Source organism: Eretmochelys imbricata, chromosome 1, assembly GCF_965152235.1.
Source record: "Eretmochelys imbricata isolate rEreImb1 chromosome 1, rEreImb1.hap1, whole genome shotgun sequence".
NCBI lineage: Eukaryota > Metazoa > Chordata > Testudines > Cheloniidae > Eretmochelys > Eretmochelys imbricata.
In genome coordinates, this window is record NC_135572.1 from 204,712,872 (window position 1) to 204,733,904 (window position 21,033).

Here is a 21,033-nt window from a genome sequence, read left to right on the forward strand (position 1 = left end):
AGCAGCAGAGCTGATGTCCTCCTTCCCCTGCCCCTTCCGGCTCTCCTCATGAACCCCACCCAACTCGCCCACCCCTTGGAAATCAAAAAACGCCAAACTCCACATCAGGTGGAGATTAGAAACAAACGCGCATCCCCTGCAAGGGCCTGGCACCCTTGGGGCCCCTCCCTTGGCCTTGGCACATCTGTGAGATCCAGCTGATGTGGCGGAGCCCCCTGAGATTCTGAGGGCGGCGTGGCGAAGAAAGGACCATCGCATTGGTAGGTTAAAGTCTAGTGAAGGGGGGCGGGCACTAGGGAGAAGCATGTCTCCCCCTTCATCCTGTTTCAGGGAGAAAGAGGAGGGTCTCTTGGCCAGATCTCCACCCCATCTGGTACGATAGCTTCTTGCTTTCCTTACACCTGCTCTCACTTCCTACACCAGAGAGCCCGCCCGGCTCTGGGCTGGCACCATGACAGGCACAGCCCCTATCCGCTCCAACGTCGCCTGGCTCACGGCATAGGAGCGTGTGTGCTGAGGCCTTGGCTTGCGGCTGACTGAGCCATTGCTCCTGGCTACCTCCTGTGGGGAAGGTGCCGTGCTGGCTGTCACCACCAGCGTCTTGGGTGGAGCTGGGGACGGGTGGCCTCCATTAGCATAGACAGGGCGAGTGTTGGTGCTCCCAGAGCGGGAGAAGGGCTGGCGCACGTCGTTGTTATTGCTGAAGCGGGTGAAGGAGTTGGTGGCATGATTGGCTTTGGGGTCATTCCAGTAGCGGCTGTTGTAAGTGTTGGAGGAGGTAAGGGTGTCATTCTCTGAGGATGATGCATCACCATGGAACGCTTTCATGGCCGAAGAGCATTTGGGTGGCAGGTCGTCCTCCCTAGAAACAGAGGGCAGGAGATCAGAGTCCTGTCTGTAACCCCTTCATGCCCCTGACCTCCTTCCACAGAGCAGGGCGCAGTTTTTCACACAAAAAATATTTGGCAACAAATACTGATTTGGTGACACCGAAACATTGTGAGAATTCATGTTGATTTCATTGAACTGTCTGTTTTGTTTTGTTTTGTTTGGGGGGGGGACATCAAAAGAAAATTCAGGTAAATTAATGGTTCCATTATCAGAGTTCTAAAGGAATTCTTATTTCAAAATGTCCTTTAATTTTATTTTTAAAACTTGTAAAAATGCTCAAAATCAAAATGAAACAATTTGTTTGACCCAAAATGATATTTTTTAAATTTGCTAAAAATTTCAAACAGTTTTGTGGGCAGGGGGCCTGAAACAAGGTGGGTATTTTTCATAATTGCTAACAAACCAAAAAATCTGTTACTCACCCAGCTCTACTGGCAGCGGTGATCAAAGGTGGCAGGTGATGGATGCAGTAACCAAGGGCCTGATCACACCTCATCCGTCATGACTCTCATCTTAGTTCTTATTAATTATCCCACCTGCTAGCATTGTGCCACTGAGGCAAAGATCCCATGGGAAGCAGCTGTGTGTTTGCGGGGCGAGGACGCTAACCAGGGACAGGGCTGTAACCTTGGACAAAGTCTCTTCTCTCTCCCCAGAGCCCTCCCCCACTGCTCTTTGGTACCATGGCATAGGATGCCTCACTCATCTTACACCCACATTCATCCCTTCGGTTTTGAAATCTCTCTCCCCACATAGCCACTGCTGTCAGCCTCCATCCCCCTTGTGTAAAGACAGGGTATGCAAAAATCTCCCACCCCCGCCGCCTCACCTACAAGAATTCAGACCTCCTCTGCTCATCCAAAAATTTGCTATCTCTATCATTTGCCTCCATTTTCTGGATGCAGGTGCTCTTGGCAGCCCCAGTGAACATCAGTGGGATTAGCAGGGGGAAGTGAAGATCACTCAGAGCCAGCCCTGACCCAAGGTTCATTGCCATCTGTCTGCCCTGAGTCCAACCTTATCTCATTGGGAATCTCCTCCTCTTCTTCCTCCTTGTGTTTGTTCTTCCAGTAAACCAGTGCCACAGCCACCAAGACAATGCAAACAATGAGCACAACTGCACCCGTGGCAACGGCTCCAGCAATCAGGCCAACACTCCGGGGATGAGCTGTGGGGGACATGGAACAAAAAGGAAAGGAAGAAATCAGGGTTAGGGTGCAAGCTGGAGCTCTACTGGTTGGAGCTAGGGAATAACATGGTGGCCCAGATGGGTCTCCATCCCCACAGTCGTGGGCACTAAGATCCTACCCCGTAGAGGTGTGATGGCTCGGGGTATACATGGTTACACTGGTCACCAGAGCAGAGCTCAACAGCATGGTCAAACCTCCCATTGGAATGTACTTACGTGCAATGACTTGCAGGTCCAGAAGGCAGGTGCTGGTTCCAATGGCATTAGAAGCCACGCACTGGTAAAGACCTGACGACACAGTGCTGATATTCCGGAGGGTGACCGTGCCCTGGACTTGGTCTACACAAGCAAGAAGAAAAAGAAGGATTTATACATAACCTCTCCAGAAAACCATGAAAAGGCAAATCCAGCAAATAGGGAATTCTGGTGTGAGACTCTTAAGAGATAAATAAATTAGGAAATAACTTTCAGATGGAAGCATCTCACACACACACACACACACACACACACACACACAGAGAGATTAGATCTTAAGGAGCTTACAGTAGATGTTTCTTTTTCTTTTTATAGATGAATTTTTCTACATGAAAGCTTGGGGCTGATATTGTGCAGGAGAAGAGAGCCAGGCAAAATACAAGCAAGGAATGTGTAACCTTCACCACACAGCTCTTCCCATAAAATTCAATCCTGCCCTGCAGTCCCCTCTGCTAGTCCCGTCCTGGGCTCTCCATACAGCTTTGCCAATGCCCCTCATTCCTGTTTTATACAAAAATGAAAGGATCCCATACCAACTGAAAGTCTGGAGTAAGTTAAGGTAGAAGACTAGAAATAGGCGGGTTGCCGTTTGGCCAGTATACCAAGACAAACTTCTATGTCTCACAATTGGTACCATGGGATTTTTTTCAGAACCAAAAGTGATCAGGGCCCTAGCTTTATTTCACATCTGGAGGACAGCTGATCCAGAAGCACAGCACCCCTCGGCACAACACTGGGGAATAGGGGTAAATCCTCAGATTCAACAAATTGCAAAATTCTTTGGGTGATCCTAAGGCTACGTTTCCATAATTTCCAGTCCTTGGCTATTTGAGTTTACTTTGAAATGCATTTTAATCTGTGAGGCCCCCAAAATCAGTAGTAACCTGTGAACATTTTGGCCACATTTTTTTGTTGTTGTTGTTGAACAGTTGTAGCCCAAGAGGCATTTCCCATATGAAGAAATACTATAGTGAGAATGGCCACTAGAGGGCACCCAAGACACTACGGCTGTCAAGTCACCCTTTTATTCCCCACATGGTACCTTCTTTACGAATAAGTGACTGTGCAGTGACTCAGGGGAGTCTTGATAAGTCATGTCATCACTGGCAGCACAGACAAAACCAAGCAAATTAGCCACTTGGGGAAGAGGAAGATAATAGAGCGAGCACCTTGCGTGGCAGTCGGGGGTAGCCTGGGGGCATTGTCCAACTTCTCCCAGAGGTATGTCGGCCGAGGGATGCCTTCTTCTGAGTTGCAGGTCAGGGTGATATCACTGCCAACATCCAGGGACCCCTGAATTCTGCAGAGCGGAGCGGAAGGAGGAACTACAATGAGAGCAGAGGGGAAAGCAACAGCATGTCAGGAGGCATATCCAACAAAGGTCCTGGGTTCTTGTTGCTCACCCGCTGCCTATGAGTGTGCCCCCAGGTCCAAGAAAACAGTGTCATGGATGTGAGCAACAGCGTGCAGCTGAAAGGCAGTGAAAGGGCAGAATGGGGAAGGGGGGAGACTGACAGGGAAGTCACAGACACAGGAGCCCCACTAAGACTCTGGCACGAAAAAGGAAAGTGTAACTTTGTCCTGGCCACTTTGCATTTGACCCATGCCTGGGAAGAAGAGCATCTGCAGTTCCCTCGCTGGGATCACATGATAAATCCTTCCTTCATTAAATCCTCCTGCTCCATAGCATATGCTGGTTACGGGCTGAGGACGGGAAAATGTTTGCCCCCATGAAACAGTAATGGCACATTGGCCAAGTGAATTACTGGGGGATCTACAACCTTCTCTGAAGCACTCAGTACAGGCCACTTTTAGGGGAGAGAAACCAGAGTCAAGAACCACAGGTCTGTTCCATTCTCTTGTTGTTATGTAGGAAACTGTCATGGCCTCTTTAATATACCTACCTGCAAGATACCCTCATCCCCTCAATACATTCCCCAAAGCACCTCACATCCTAGCCCCAAGAGCCCTTTGTCCCTCCAATATGTACACATGCACAAGATACCTTCCCATACCCCCGAGTACAGTCATCAGCCCCACCTCACAACCTACACCCAGTGTTTCCAGGTCACCCCCAACAAACACCCATACTGTCTTGTTCCTCAGTGCATATCCAACCACACACATAGAGAACTCCCTTGTCTCCCCACTCCCAATACACACACCCAAGACGGTGAGACCAATGACTCCAATGTTCCTGCCACCTCGGTCTGGAAGGTTGTTGACCAAACACTGGTACGTGCCAGTGTCCGAAAGCTGGGTGTTGTTGATGAAGATGGAGGCACTGGTGGTTGGCATTGTCCCTGCAAACCCCACTCGCCCATGGAACTGGGGTGCACCACCAAAGATCTGCCCCCCTTGGTAGAGAATAACCTAGAAAAGAAAGAAGGATTGGACATCTCTCTGTACTGGCTGCTGTGAAGAAGCAAAGTGTGTATTACAATGAGGGGCAAATCAGAAAGGGCCAGCTCCTTATGGACCTCAGTGAAACCGAATACCAATTGACAGTAGCTCCCATGCGGATGCACCGTGATAGCGGATTTCCTCTAAGGGATGATAGCACGGGAACTCAGCAGTGGCCTCAGAGGCAGAGTGTGTGTGTGTCAGTAACACACTGCAACGGGCTCTCTTCTCAGAGGCAATGTGCCAGGTTCCCAAGTGTATTTCTCTGACTGGATCTGGGATGTCTGCCTCCTCCTTCTCCTCCATGCGATGTCAGTATCCACCAGGTGGGATGGACTCTGAGAGAATGAATCTCCGTGGCTTCCTGAGCTGCAGCCCTGAGTGTTTTGTTGGAGACAGGCACTGGTGGGTGAGCAGCCAGGGTCACTTTAGTTCTCCCCTTGGTGGAGCTGCCCTAAAATGATTTGAAACTGCCCGTTCAGTTCATTGCAATGATCCTCACCACCAGGCAGCCAGGCCCCAGGAAATAACAAAGGGGTACAGTCATTAGTCACCGATTGCTAACACAGCTGGAACAACAACATGAGCTGCTGAAAACCAACCGCGCTTCACTGGTGGATTCCAGAATTCACAACGGAACCTCAAATGCCGAGGGAGGTGAGCTGGCCTGGGACAAGTGAATTTCAGAACAAGGTTTTCTAATGTTTTCTAGCCGTCTGAGCATAAGGCCCAGTGGTGCTCAAACTATGGTCCTTGGGCCACCACAGAGATATTGAGTCCCTCCTGATGTCCTTCAGAATGAAACCTCACAAGCAACAAGCAGTGGGGTGTTAGGAGGACTGGTGGGTCCATGAGAACATCTGTCTCTTAAACAGTGTTCTGCAGAATGGAAGTACTACAGAACCCCAGTACAAAGGGATCCATCATCCTTTCAGCTTCAGCCTCAACTGCTTCCAGATCCTCCAGAGCCACCTCCGATCCCACACCACAGAGTGCCCCAAGCTGGGCCATTCTCCAAGTGCCCCATTCTACCCACAGAATATCTGGAATCCAGAGCAGCTCACGCTACACTGGACACCTGCCCAGTGTGTAAGTCAAACCAGAACAACTGAGGAGACAGGATACAAGTTAGGTGCCAAATAAGGTAGTGGGGAAAGAATTAGAAACACGAGGCAAGAGTAAGGAACACAGGGCACATACAGCAACATGGGAAGAAATGCTAGGACACAGGGTGACAATTGGAGACACAGAAAGATGTAAAAGCACAGAGGCAATATTGGTTATAAAAGGGCAGCAGAGCTAGATGGGATGACGATTGAGGCACTATAAATTCTGCCAAAGAACCTCAGTCCTGACCTTCATCACCCTACTGCTCCACTGCCCAGGAATGCTTTGTCTTCTGGGACGCCCTATCCTGAGTCAGGAGCTGGTGATGCTAATGCAGAAGTCCAGCTATTGCACAGGTTTTCTGCACTAGAATCCAGACGGGTGATCAGACAGCCCACACCCAACACACGCATCCCTGCCCAAGTGGTGTTGATGGGACCAGGGAAGACAAAGACACAGAGAGCTCCACGTTCCAATGAAGACTGGTACCTGTTCCGGCTGGTTGGCGTTGGAGAGGGGGATGACCATCCAGATGACATTAAGATTAGTGAGGGCAGCGCTAGTGGTGAAGGTACAGGGCAGGATTGCTGTCTGTCCCCGAGCAACCTGGATACTTCCTGAGCTCACTGACACCTCCAGGGGGCTCACCAGACCTGTAAAGAAAGGGACACAAAGTTCAAACATCCAGCCCCTTCCCTGCAGTCTTGCAATGCCACCCTTTTCACGCAGCACTATTCATGAGTGCGGCATGGCACCAGCATTGAGCCAGGGACAGCAGTCCCTTTCCAACCACCACAGGCCAAAAAGGGCGACCTCGTCCCCCAGTGCTTTGCAAAATGGAGCTATTTTCCCCAGAGCCATTGCAAAAGGCAAAGGTGAAATGGCGGCCATCTTAACTGAGGACATTCTGGCTTCAGTCCCTTTAAAAATAACAGGGTCCATTTTGAAGACAGGAAAAAATCTGCAAGAGAAGCTAAGCTGTCCTAGAGATAATGAACGGCATTTGAAAACCCACCCAACATCGAGAAAGCGGGCACTTCTGAAGTTGCCCAAGAAGGGAAACCAGGTACAAGGGTTTTAACAACAGGGTAGTGAGATGAGAGAGAAAAAACTCATGTTAAAGGAGACATGCAATTAGCTCTCCATTTTTTCTCCAACAAAATCCAGTATGAACAGGAAAGTTTTCTTGATTGTTTTACATTTAAAAGGGTTAAAAATAATATCTGTTTTTAAATCCCAATTTCTTCCTGTGTGATTATAATGGCTCCTGACGCTGAAAGAACAGATTGAAGCAAAATGACTTTACAGAATTCACTTTTTTTGCATTTTATTCAGGCTGGATAATGCAAGTAGCCTGATCGGCCTCACTTTGACTCCCAGTCGTTTTCAGTTTCCAGCTCTCATGCACTGGCTCAGGGCTTCAATGTTTGGGTTGCAAACCATGCAGGGAGAGATTTAAATCCATACAGCCAAACTCTGTCCATATGAAAATTAACAAGAAAACTCTGCAAAGATTTCTATTAACATTAGGTTTTTTTAAAAAGGTTTTTTCCCCTCCCACAAAATCTAAATATTGGGTTCAAGCCACCAACTCGCATCACTTTAAATGCCAATCAGTCCTTCTCACGTTTAACCTATACGTGAGGCCTCTATGGGGCACAGTAAGATATTACCAGCTATCAGATCTTATCAGGATGCTGATAACACCCAGCTGTACGACTCCTGACTACGGACAGCCCTGCCACCTTCTGTCCTAATGAAAGGGGGTCAGAAATTTTCCAATGGAACATTTTTCTGTTGGGAGGTGCCCATGTGGGTTGAAATCAAAATGTTCTGGGGAAAAGTGTTGATTTCTACAAAATATCAATGGAAAACAGATTTCGACACCTGCCTCATTTTGTGCCATCTTGCCCACTCAGCCTCCTTGGCAGCCTGGCTGGCAAGCTAATGGGGAACAAGAAGCTTGGAAGTCAAAGTCGCCTTTCAGTTCCTTGGCACTCCCTGGTTCCCCAAACTGTCCAACTCCTGGGGCTCCAGGCAGCTCTGGGAGCCTCAGAAATGTTTTTGAAAAGGTCAGAGTGACATTTTGGAATTCCCCTTCTGCGGGAAATGTAAAAACATTATTTGTCTGCCCTGTTTCAGAATTCTGTTTTTTATTTTGAATTTCAGAATTTCCTGCTGAAACATTTCAGCCAGCTCTTGTCCTACTATCGGAGAGAACTTGGAGCTGTGGGAAGAAACAGCTGGCTTAAGTTCAAGCCAGCAAGCTACTATCAGGGGATGTTGGCAGTAAGCGGAAATAGTAAGAGCTAGCAGGCATGACCTCCCCTCAGGACATGGCCTCTGCCTTACAACCACTAAGGCAAAAGGCAAACTTAGGATCCTTATGGACTCCTGACTTGCTCAGGGATGGCCACACAGCACTAGAAGCCAAAATGCCAGAAATGGTCCCTTCAACTTAGGCAGGTCAGGAGATTGCATCCGTTGATGTTACCCTAACGTGTTCCACACTCTGTGTCACCAAGACTGGACTATTGTGATGCAATTTATCTAGGGCTAAACCCAAAGGCTACTATGAAGTTTCAACTGGGCCAACACACCACCTGCTAAAGAGGAGAAATATATCTTTGCCCTAATAAAGTATCTTAAGAACCCAGCCATTGACTGATGTATGTTCTCATCCTAACATGGGGAGCCAGGGTCTTCAGTGATGCCCACTGTAGTCTAATGAAGTAATCCTTATGAGCCTAGCAAATAGAGGGAAAAGGCTGTCCACAAATATTCATCTGATTTGAAAAAAAATGTGGATTCAGTCGTGTTCATGACTCTTCCACGTTCACTGTCTGCAGACTCGCAAGTGCTCAAACTTGCTGATGACACTACTCAGGAAAAGGGAATTTTACACCTGTGTATTCGCCAACAAAAACTGTTCCAGTTTGTGGTGCAGGATTGTTACATAAGGCATCCAATCAGGGAAATGAAATAGCATCATGTGGTTTATGTAACCAACTAGCATGGCACAATTGCTAATACTTGCAACAAACTGCAGAATAATAAAAATACTAAAATAATTCTGACAACAACATGCATCATTATTTCCTTTCAAAATGTGAAAATAATTTTGAATGAAGAACACATTTAAGAATTTCCCAATCACTTTGTGAACAAGTCACAAAAAGAAAGAAAATGGGGATTATTTATCCAGCTCTGAATGCACGCCTGACTTGGAATAATGACCACCCAAATAGGAAGCAAAGCAAGCACCGCACTCCAACGTCTACACTGCAAAAAGGTGTGCTAACCCAGGGTAAAGTAGCAGCAAAGCCACGGCAACTTGGCTTTTAACTCAGACTGGCAGCATGAGTTCAACCCCAGGCTGCCCTAGAGCCTTTAACTCAAGCTGCTAAGCTGAGTTAAAAGCTGAGGTGCTGTGACTTCACTACTCTTTTAACTCCAGTTAACTAACGTGGGTTAGCTAACCCAAGTTACGAATATGCCTGTTTTGGCAGTGTAGACACACCCTGAGTTACCAAAGCAACCGTGGAACAGGTACCTGCTCTGTAGGAGGAATGGGGCTCCTTGTTATTCCTGGCATTGGTTATCCCACACAGCTCTGCCAATGCCCCTCACTCTTGATCTGCAGTCTTTCCTACTATTCCAGCCCTGGGCTCCCCACGCACAGCTCTGCCAATGCCCCTCACTCCTACCCTGCAGCCCCCAACCCTCTGGGATCCCAGTCCCCGACCACTCTTCCAAACAACTGCAATGCTGAAGTGCAACACTCCCAGCTATTCCAGGACACAGTCAATCAGTGCTGCTAAACTGTGTGGTGTGGTTTTAGAAGAGGGCACTAGGGGATAGCGGAGACCCAAACACATTTCTCTTGCCTAGGGTACATCTGAACCTGGACGTGCACTATACGAATTCAGTGCACTGCTCGATACCTTCCCTCCTTGCTGAGCTGCTCCACTCTCACTTGGCCACCTTGCCCCACATTTCAGGCGCTGCCGTCGCCCGGAGTGTTCCAATGCTGTCAGCTGCTCTTTGGCCCCGAGTGCCCAGGATGCAGGAAGCAGATAAAAGACAAAGATTCATGTTGCTAAGCTAAGTGGCACCTGCAGGGCTCCAGCTGGGGAAAACACACGCAACAGCTTCTGACAAGCAAACTTAACAAAGGTGACAGGGGAGCGGGAGACTGTGCGTGTGCAGAGTTATCCTGCACCAATGTAAACAGAGAGACCAGCACACACACAGCACCAGGGGGTCAGTACTACAAAGTGACTCCTCTGCCAGGGAGACAGTCTAATGCCGAGTGGAAACAGCAAAGATCAAATGCTCTTTACAGGCTCCTCATTTTAGCATAAGTCCTTTTTGTTTATATCTCAGACAAATAAAAATGATTATAATAAATATCTACACACAAAGACACGCATACCCCATTGGCAGACACGCACAGACACACCAACACAAAGACACATGCAGACACAATAATACACATGCCCCAGCACAGCCAGATGCGTGGGCTGACACACATATATGCAGACACAAACATAGACATGCATGCAGATGCCCTCCCATTACTACAATGTGAAGGGTTACAAGTTTAAATGTTAAAAAACCAGGAGTTGCAAGTGTCTCGTTTCCACATTGAAACAAACTCGGCCCATTACCTAACCAGGGGGATGTAGATTTTGCACTTAATATGAATATTAAGGTTTGGATTTTCAAAGCAACCTAAAGGAATTAGGTGCCCCATTTGGGCAGCTAAACCCCTTAGACTCCTTAAAAATCCCAGGCTAATATATCAGATTACACACCAGAACATAAAGCAACAGACAACTCGGTGAAAGTTGTGTTAAAGGCCCCCCTTTTATTAAAATGAGCAGCCCCAAGCATTCAACAAGCTTAAACTGCCTGTCAGAAGGAACCGCCTCTCCCCTGTAAGCAATAATCACCTGGAATTGATTCCAGCTACAGTAGCCTCTCCTAGCTTTGGACTTCAATGTCCATAGGTGCACACTGGATATTCACAAGGGTCTCCTGACATACACTGGTGTCAGTGGAGTTAGACTGATACGAATCTGTGCAAGTGAGAGGTGAACCCAGCCCACAGCCTGTGCACAAGAGACTGAGCTTTGCTTTACATTTTGGTCCTGAAGCACCGGGGCGCAGCAGCTACATAAAATAAATGTTCCATTACTGTGTCACCAACTTCTTGGGGAACCAGCTGGCAGATTGATGTTTTGGCTACACGGGGAGCTTTAGAAATGACCATTCGGGTATTATTAAGCACTTGTATTTCTAGGACCTGGTTAACAAAGTAATTGTTGGCATTGGATCATTTTGATTTTATCTTTGATGGGATTCCCTCAGCTACCTTCTTTATCAGTTATGGGGCCACTGTACAACATTCATGCCACATGGTTCATACTCACACCTGTGGGATCTAGCCCCACAGCTGGCCTCAGGCTCCCTGCTTGTCCTGAAGTAAGAAAGAGACAGATACTACTAGTCTATTAGCTCCCACCCATGGATCTCTAGTCAAGACTGGTTGGGCTCAGAAACAATCAGGTGCAAATAAGGCCAGATAGACACGTGAGTACCTGCACACATCTCAGAGGCTGTAGTAGAGCGTGTCTTTAAGAAACCTGGCAGATACTCCCACCAGGACCTGCAGCTGGCTGGAACAGGGTGTGGTGCAGGCAAAGTGATTTCCGAGTAAGCTGCTATCAAGGTCCGTTTATTGGAACCTTGTGTGGAGTACAAAAATGCAGCAGTTGAATGAAGATCTATAATGTTTGCTAGGGAGGGGAGGAGAGACGTTGAGCTAAAGTTTCTATGTGTTTGTAGGGCAGGCCATAATCAGCTTTCACCATCAATTACAGAGATAACCCACGTTAACTAACGTGGGTTAGCTAACCTGAGTTAAGAATATGCTTGTTTTTGCAGTGTAGACACACCCTGAGTTATCAAAGCAACCAATGAACAGAAACCTGCTCTGAAGGAGGGATGGGGCTCCTTGTTATCCCTGGCCTTGGTTATCCCACAAAGCTCAGCCAGTGTTCCTCACTCCTACCCTGCAGCCCCCGCCAGTCCTGGGCTCCCCACCCAGCTCTGCCAATGCCCCTCACTCCTGCCCTGCAGTCTCCCTCTCCCTCCCACTATCCCAGTCCTGGGCTCCCCACACAGCTCTGCCAATGCCCCTCACTCCTGCCCTGCAGCCTCCCCCGCCCCTCCACTATCCCAGTCCTGGGCTCCCCACACAGCTTTGCCTGTGCCCCTCATTATTAAGTATTCATATTTCTGGGACCTTGTACTTCTAGGACCTTGATACTCTGGCGTTGCCTCCATGCTCAAGACCAAACCAGGGATATGAAATACTATCAGAGAAGTGCTCCTGTGCCTCCTTCAGTGGGGAAAGGAGGAGGGATCAGAGAGGGGACAGGAAAGGAAGGAAGTAACAGAGAAACTGAATCAATCCAACACCACCACCTCTACCTAAAGCAGAGATGGTGGGAGCAAAGCTTGAAGCTCTACCTGGAGCAGCAGAAAAGCCCCAGAAAAGGTGCAGAAGACACTTTGAAGGTTTTGGTTGCACTAGGAATGAGGGCCCAGAGAACACATACAAAGTGTGTTCAGAAAATTCTGTAACCCATGTAGAAATGTGGTGCTCAAGTGGGATAAATTCTGGGATCCTAGCCAGAGGGAGAAATGACAGAACTGTCTTTTACTGAGATTAAAGTAAAAACAAGTCGCTGTGAGTTTGACCCCACGATAGGCGAAATGACCTGGACAAAACTGTCTCCAGTACTAAAGAAGAGAGATTAAAAGAGAATGCTTCTACTGCTCCAGAGGCATGGTCTCACCATGCTATCCACCCCAGGTGAGCGGACATAGCAGGCGGATATGGTGCCAGAGCAACAGTAGGTCCCTCTCCTAGAATGGGAGAATCACACGTATAGGAGAGAGTGATATATGCAATGAGCACTTTGGCTGCAGGACCTGCTAGCACAGCATCCATTTAAGAAGCCACTAGAGGAGACTCGCAGTCCCAAGTACTAATGACATTGATACAGAAAGGACGTCCAAGACACAAGAGGGATGTTGTCCCTGCCGATAATCCCTTCTGGCCTGTGAAGGAGCAACTGCATTGCCATGCAGCAATCCAGTTGGTAGGGGGGGGAAATAGCTGTTCCTGAGAGCAAGGGTGGCTAGTATACTCAGAATAATGAGAGGCTAGGAGAAGGCTGGTTGCCATGTGCCCAGAACAGTCACAGCATCCAAAAGAACTGCTGTAGCCACACGAAAGATCAGACTTGCCATTGAAGAGGCTGGGTACTGATTGGATAGAATATTGATCTCGCCCATTCTCATTGGTGGTGTGTAGACTGCCAGCTCAGTGATGGCCAAACCAAAAGCAGTACTTGCCCAGCATGGCAAACCGTGGCAGCTCGTGAGTGGCCATGGCCCCTTTGTGAGTCCAGATTGGCGAGGAAGTGCAATGGAGTGTGGATTGGATCTAATATCTGACTAGTCCAGCATACCCCAGTCCATTGGGGTGACCAAACGAGGACCACAGCCTGTGAAGTCATTGCTCAGCAAGGCAGGGGAGTCGGGGAGAGGCCCACATTTGGTCATGATGGAACACGCCAGTGACCGGCACATCATACTCACAGGCACAGACACAAATGGGAAGGCTGCCCAGAGAACTTCCAGTGGAGACAACCACCGAGACCAGGGATTACTAGTAAAATGAGAGAAGGCCCAGGGCACACAAACACGGTTCTGAGAGTGTAAGGCAAGAACAAGGCAGGTTTCGGCCCAGAGACATCCATGGGTGTTGCACCCGCTTACACCATATTTGATGCATTATCAGGGGCACACAATGTAGGCAGGTGCCATAGGGAACCCTGTCAGGAACTCTGCTGACCCAACTGGGTACATCCAAGAAAAGCATCTACCTGTCAGTCTCACCCATCGCATTTGCAGGGCTCCAATCCCTGTAGTGTCTGGGCATGTGTACCTAAGTGCCAGTCACACTGCTGACGCAGCCCCTTCCCCACTCCCACTCACAGAGCCTCCTCAAACCCCTCCAGTATCCCCACTCGCAGCTGGGAATTCCCTGATGACAGTTCATCACCCAGGTCTACAAACCAGGGCAGAAATAAGCCAGGTTGGCTTCATCCCCTTTGCTCTCGGAGAAACTTGTGATTGAGTCACACACGACAAGCCCACCCTCAGATCTGGGAATCAAGATCCCAACACAGGAAAACACCTTTGTGCATCCCCATTTCCTGAACAGGGATGCTGTTCTGTATCAGGGCCGCAGCTCCATTCTTTCTGACCCCAGCAATACTGTAGCTAACAATACCGTCAATGATGGACAAGAAGGCATAGACTCCAGCTCCCTCTCCATTGACTGGGCTGGCTCTGCAGGGCTAATGGGAGTAAAGAGCAGGAAAAACTTAATACTGATCTCAGAAATGCAAGATCTCAGTGACATGTGTGTTCAGAACGTATATAGATCTTAATAGACTAAATCTTCATTCAATGCCCCCCCTTCAGTTAAACATAGGTAAGAACCAGAGTTAACTTGTAAGCACCTTCACACCTAGAGAAATGGTCAGAAATCCATCCCTTTGGCATTTAGCCAATGGAATAAACAGACTCATCCGTCCCAGCAGGAGGAGTCATACACCCCATTGAATAAACACTCACCTGCTCCAGCAGAGAGCATCCCCCCATCCCATTAAATAAGAAGGCAGGACAATGAACACACTAATTCACATAGAGCAATCAGCGGTTTGAGGTCTTGAGCCTTGGCCTATGGTATTCCTTGCTGATTGCTCCGCCGACTGTTCAGAGACATCTATTACCCGCACATCTGTGCTGATCCCATCTGATCCTTCTCTAACATCATTTATAGCCCACATCTGGACTAGACAGACAGACAACAGAGGAACTTGCTGATGAAAAACCCACCCTGCCCTGTACTCAGCTTCTGGCCTCGTGAACAATGATAAGCCAGCATGCCTGCCTTCTCCCCCTATAGAAAGAAGTAAGTTTCTCCACCACTGCTGGGAGGAGGCTTGGAACCAGCTACCTTACCACGATAACGTGGAGCACATCTCCTTTCCCCTGCAGCGGACATAAGGGATGGGAATCAGAGTTTAAGGCAAGATTTCAAGAGTCAGCTCTTGCCAGATGGCTTTCTTTCCATCCCAGTTCCTTGCCAGAGCAATTGTACTTGCTCAATGATCTTACCTGACTTGAAAAAAATCCTAATAGAAGCTTCTGACTAGGGACAACAGGGGGTGAATATTTTTGTCTTATTTTCAGCAATATGCGAACTAGAAATGGGTTCCAGACATGACATCGTGTTCCTTGTTTGTCAGCGCTCTCCAGCCAGCCTTGTGAACCTCCATCCTCTCTCTCTGCTCCCTTCCCCACTCCATAGGACTGTCTTCCTTTCTGCCTCTCCATGCAATTTGGCTACGGCTGCCACAAGAGCCTTCTCCTTTGCAGCACATGCCACCTGGAGCAGGTCTCCGTGTGCCTCTCCAGTTAGGATGCTCTTTGTATGCAAACGGGTGACACAAATAAAGTCGCATTGTATTATATAGCGAGATTACAAAAATAGGAAGGGATATTGACAGGAATAAAAATAGCAGCTACAATGACATTAGCTAGGATAAAACTAATCAATCTTCATGCTCTGGGGCATACGTTAATCCCCTCTCCATGGTATAGTGTTGCACAGTTAGGTATATCATGGGAGGTTTAATGCTTCCCTCTGATACATGCGGCATTGGCCGATGTCAGAGACTGCTCTGTTCTGATCTGACAGTCCTTGAATTCCCAGCGCTTGCATCTGGCTGCAGAGAAATTTGGTAGCAGCTGTACTGACAGGTTTGGGGGGTTCTTTATCGTGTTTGCTAAGCAAGGGCAGAGGGAGCCCCTGTGGGATCAGGAACCCGTTCAAGTGCTCAATAGTTTGCTTCTTCTGCCGACTGGGAAGACAACAAGGCCCGTGATCCCAGTGTGTCAACCTTTGAGGTCACTGTTGCATCCCATCCCCTCCCCTGGCAGGGTCAAATAATGACAGGGCAAAAGAGACACACAAGGCAGCCGTAATACCTCAGTAAGTGATCCCCTCAGCTCTGTGAAGAGGACACGACTGGCACTTGGATGGGAGGCCTCGCTCCCAGGAAATGTCTAGCTGCGGCAGGAAGTACTGCTGGTGATTCAGTAGGGGGCGCTCTTCCCTCCTGGGCTAGCGCTGAACAACTGCCCCAGTATGGTGACAGGGAGGCTCCGTTGCTGGAAGCGAAGTCTCCTGAATCACAAGTCAAGTACATGTATCTGTTACAGACCCCATTGCATTTCACACCTAAGGGTGTCAATCTCGTGACCCAAAGCTCAGCTTGGGAAAGTAGAGGCTGACTATATAGATCCACCCTGCAGTTTCAATTGCCTTCATGCACTGTCCTTAATGTTGTACCGTGTAGCAACAGCTACACTCCACCTCAGAACGTACCTTTTCTTTGTATCTAACTGTCATCTGCCTCTGCAGAGGAGCTGCAGGACATAGGGGTTTTGCTTCAGTTGGTGACGCCTTTCCCCACTCCCAGATGTATATCAGTGTTTCCTGAAGTGGAGAGGAGCATGAAGGACTAGCCTGGGGGTTCAGCAGAATGGAAGCTGTATATATTAAGATGTGCAGACCCTTAACAACACAGGGTGGGGAGCACCAGCAATGTAATTGGTTTCATTTTTCTGAAGGGGGACTCAGTTGTCAAAAGTTTGGGAAACCCTGGTTTGGATAGACATCACCCCTGTGAGCATCCCCATTCATAGGTGGGCCTCATCCCACACAGCTAGCTTTGCCCCTTTGCAGATACAGTCTAGGCCACAGTGCGTCAAGTATCCCGAGATCCTCCTACACGAGACCTGTGTAAGAATGCAGGACACAGAACAGGAGCCTAATTCATGCTCCGCTTGGAATCTGAAGGTACAGTAGCTGCCACTTCGTTTTCCCCCCGCAATTTCCCTGTTAAAATTCTCTCGACAAAGCCAAGTCAGCAGAGACGTACCGCGCTGTGGCTTGGTGCCAAGTGCAGTCAGCAGCGTGTGCCATTGCTGACACAGCAGAGTGGCCCCTCCGGGGGGGAAGAAATCCACCAGTATCTCTGCAGTAGAACACATCCGCTCCCGGGATCAGGGAAGAGGGGTCGGAGTTAGGAACGGGGAATTGAAACAGGTCAGTGAGGCTCTGCCACAGCGCTTGTTTCTATTTGCTGTTTGCCAAGCCATGAAAAATACATTAACGGCCCAGCAGCCTTGTAAATGATTTATGGTCAAAAGAATAAATTTCTTCCTCCTCCCCTGAAAAAGGCGACACGATGATAAACTGCTTAATAAGGGAAAACAACGCAAAGCTCAAACCTGATCAATAATATATCAGGGTGGGAAGGAAAGGGGCCAGCAGGCACAAGGAATGGGTGCTGCGGGAGGGGGAGTGCACATCTGTGGGGTTAGGGGTGTAGAATAAATGGCTGGGCATGTTGGACCATATGGCCTGGGGTATTATGCATGTTGGGGAAAGGCACACTGGGGCAGATGGGTAGGAAAGCAGGTGGGCGGGGCGACGGGATCATCAGCATTTTTTAACACTGCTAGAAAATGCGCCAAAGATCGGGCACAGAGTATGAATGTATTGCTCCAACCTCACTCCCATCCCCAACCCCACACACACCTTTATGAAAGGCAGAGATTGGATCCTCGCCTCTCGCTGCTGGAATCTTTAATGCTGCAGAGGCCCTGAAAAGCCTGCAGGAACAGAGACCCTGGGACCAGACACAGCTTCAGGGAAGGCCCCCTGCCACTCCCAAAATAAAAATGCTTTCATCTCCTGCACCCTCTGTTCTCCCTGGGGACTCACCGAGACCAGAGCAGGGTGCCACTGCCTTTTAAACCAGCCTGTCGCAAAGAATCTGTAGTACACCTTCAACACAAATGCTCGGGACCTAGGACTGAATTATTTGTACCCAAAGCAGAGAGATCTCTCCCTCGCCCTGCCAAGAATCCAAGGGGGAGTAAAGGGGAGGGTCACTCTTTTTCTGTCGGGAGTAGAGACGGCAACACAAGGCCTGGAACGATTAAACACAAGTTGTGTATGAGGCACACACGCACTCCCCCAGACATATGTAAAAGAGAGACACCCCCACTTTTCTAAATCTCAAAACAATCCAGCCCACCCCCCACCCTAGACACCAAGGTGGCCCCCAAGGGGATCTGCAGCAGGCCTCAGGTGGTGCTGCTCTATGCCAGGGACAATTTGCCAGACCTGGCAGCAAAGCCCAGGCTGTGTTTGTGCTGATGCAGATGCATGTTGCAGAAATAACAAGGCAACAAGCCAATTGAAACACACAACATTTGCCCGCCCCAAAGGTTAGGTATTCTCTCACACACAGGCACACAGACTGCATGCAGCGGGGTGCAGGCCTGTGGATAGACAGCACGACAATTAACATTAATGGAAGGCTTGGTTTGAGAAATCAAGCTCTCTGGAGTCGGGACGTTCCCCAGAGACAGCTTCCTGTAGCTCAAATGGTCGATAGAGGCCAGTGTTTCTGGAGCTGTGGGGCCAGGGGCCAGTCTCGGCTCTACAGCTGCGTGCTGTTTGAATGAGGAGAGGTGGGGGGCCTTTCCAGAGTTATAGTGGGAACCACAGTCCTGCGAGAAGATGGGTTTAGGTCCTCCTTGTAATGCCAAAAAAGGAAATATCCTCATGCTTTCAGATTTTTAGGGTTAAGTGTATTTGATAACGAATGGGCTGATACCCCACCCACACAGGGGCCGTGCCACCCCAGCCTAGGGCTCTGGCTCCCCTCCAATGGCCGTGTCACCCCAGCCTAGGGCTCTGGCACCCCACCCCAGGGGCTGTGCTATGTCAACCTAGGGGTCTGCTACAGGAGCTGTGTCACCGCCACAGGGATCACGCTGCTTACAATGCACCACTCTAAAGGATCTCCTTCAAAGTTAGGGGGCTGGGACAACTCCCTTCAAAGTTAGTGGGGATCTTTCCATTTATTTCAATGGCAGTTGGATCAGGCCCTTAATACACACCTTAGCAGGCTGCCTGGGCCTCCCTCAACCTCCAACTAATAATGATGATGATAAAAAATCCCAAGCTGTCTCCCTCCTCCTGCTCTTTGCCCCAGTTCAATGGCTCCTATCTGAAATTCCCTTTTCCTGTAGCATTCTGGAGCCCTGTGGGACAGGAAATACCTTGTCCTGCTCTTCTGCACAGGTCCTGAGCTCAGATTCATAGACTGTAAGATCAGAAGGGATCATTGTGATCATCTAATCTGACCTCCTGCACATCGCAGGCCACAGAACCTCACCCACCCGCTCCTGTAATAGACCCCTAACCTCTGGCTGAGTTACTGAAGTCCTCAAATCATGGTTTAAAGACTTCATGTTACAGATAATCCACCATTTACACTAGTTTAAACCCACAAATGACCCATGCCCCATGCTGCAGAGCAAGGTGAACCCCCTGCTTCCTCCAGAGTCTCTGCCAATCTGACATGGAGGAAAATTTTTTCCCAACCCCAAATATGGCAATCAGTTAGATATGTGGGCAGGATCCACCAGCCAAACACCTGGGAAAGAATTATCTGTAGTAACTCAGAGCCCTCCCCATTAGTGTCCCATCTCCAGTCATTGGGGATATTTGCTGCTAGCAGTCAAAGACCAGCAACATGCCAGTGTAGGCAACCTCGTCATACCAGCCCCTCCACAAATGGATCACGCTCAGTCTTGAAGCCAGTAGGTTTTGTGCCCCCACTGCTCCCCTCTGTAGGCTGTTCCATAACATCACTCCTCGAATGGTTAGAAAACCTTCCTCTAATTTAAAGCCTAAACTTGTTGATGGCCAGTTTATATCCATTTGTTCTTTGTCAACATTGGTACTTAACTCAGATAACTCCTCTCCACCCAGATATTTATCCCTCTTATGTGCACTTATAGACAGCAATCATATCTTCCCTCAGCCTTTGTTTGGTTAAGCTAAACAAGCCAAGCTCTTTGAGTCTCCTCTCATAAGGCAGGTTTTCCATTCCTCGAATAATCCTAGTAGCCCTTCTCTGCACCTGTTCCAGTTTTAATTCATCCTTCTTAAACATGGGAGACCAGAACTGCACACAGTATTGCAGGTGAGGTCTCACCACTGCCTTGTATAATGGTACTAACACTTCCCTGTCTCTACTAGAAATACTTCACCTGATGCATCCTAGGATTGCATTAGCCTTTTCCATGGCCACATAATATTGGTGGCTCACAGTGAGCCTGTGATCAACCAATAAACTCAGGTCTTTCTCCTCCTCCACGACTTCCAACTGACATCCCCAGTTTATAGCAAAAATTCGTATTAGTCCCTAAATGCATAACCTTGCACTTTGCACTATTAAATTTCATTTCTATTACTCCAGTTTACAAGGTCACACAGATCTTCTTTTATGATATTCCTGGCAATACCTCCCAACTTTATGTCACCCACAAATTTTATTAGCACAATCTCACTATTTGTGTCAAGGTCAGTAATAAAAAGGTTAAATAAGATTGGTCTCAAGTCGGATCCCTGAGGAATTTCAGTAGTAATCTCCCTCCAGCCTGACCGTTCACTTTTCAGTGTCTCCCCTTTAGACAGTTCTTTATCCACCTTTCAGTTCTCATATTAATCCCCATCCTCTCCAATTTAACTAACAATTTCCCATGTGGAACTATCAAATGCCTTACTGAAATACAGGTAGATTAGATTTACTGCATTTCTCTTTGTTTAAAAAAAAAAAAACAGCTATCTTCCCAAAGAAGGAGATCAGGTTGGTCTGGTACGATCTACCTTTTGAAAAACCATGTTGTATTTTATCCCAATTACCATGTACCTCTATGTCCTTAACTACTTTCTCTTTCAAAATTGGTTCCAAGACCTTGCATACAATTCAAGTCAAACTAACAGGCCTGTAGTTTCCCAGATCATGTTTTTTCCCTTTCTTAAAAATAGCAACTATATTAGCAATTCTCCAGTCATAGGGTACAACCCCCGAGTTTACAGATTCCTTAAAATTCCTTGCTATTGAGCTTCAATTTCATCTGCCAGTTTCTTTAATATCCTTGGATGAAGA

General features: G+C 48.2%; 1 protein-coding gene across 4 annotated transcripts in view; it reads right to left on the reverse strand.

Moving 5' to 3' along the window:
• Positions 1-414: 414 nt before the first annotated feature.
• The window catches only part of IGSF11 (immunoglobulin superfamily member 11), a 145,340-nt gene continuing 124,721 nt past the window's right edge, over positions 415-21,033 (reverse strand). Inside the window, exons 2-7 of one of the 4 annotated variants that reach the window (XM_077807326.1) lie at positions 6,335-6,498; positions 4,501-4,708; positions 3,505-3,660; positions 2,297-2,419; positions 1,909-2,059; positions 415-862 (exon numbers count right to left, since the gene is read on the reverse strand). In XM_077807326.1, coding sequence (XP_077663452.1) covers positions 415-862; positions 1,909-2,059; positions 2,297-2,419; positions 3,505-3,660; positions 4,501-4,708; positions 6,335-6,498 — 1,250 coding nt within the window. Of the gene's footprint in view, positions 863-1,908; positions 2,060-2,295; positions 2,420-3,504; positions 3,661-4,500; positions 4,709-6,334; positions 6,499-21,033 lie in introns of those variants that run through there. The other 3 variants (XM_077807329.1, XM_077807328.1, XM_077807327.1) reach the window with 3 other exon arrangements.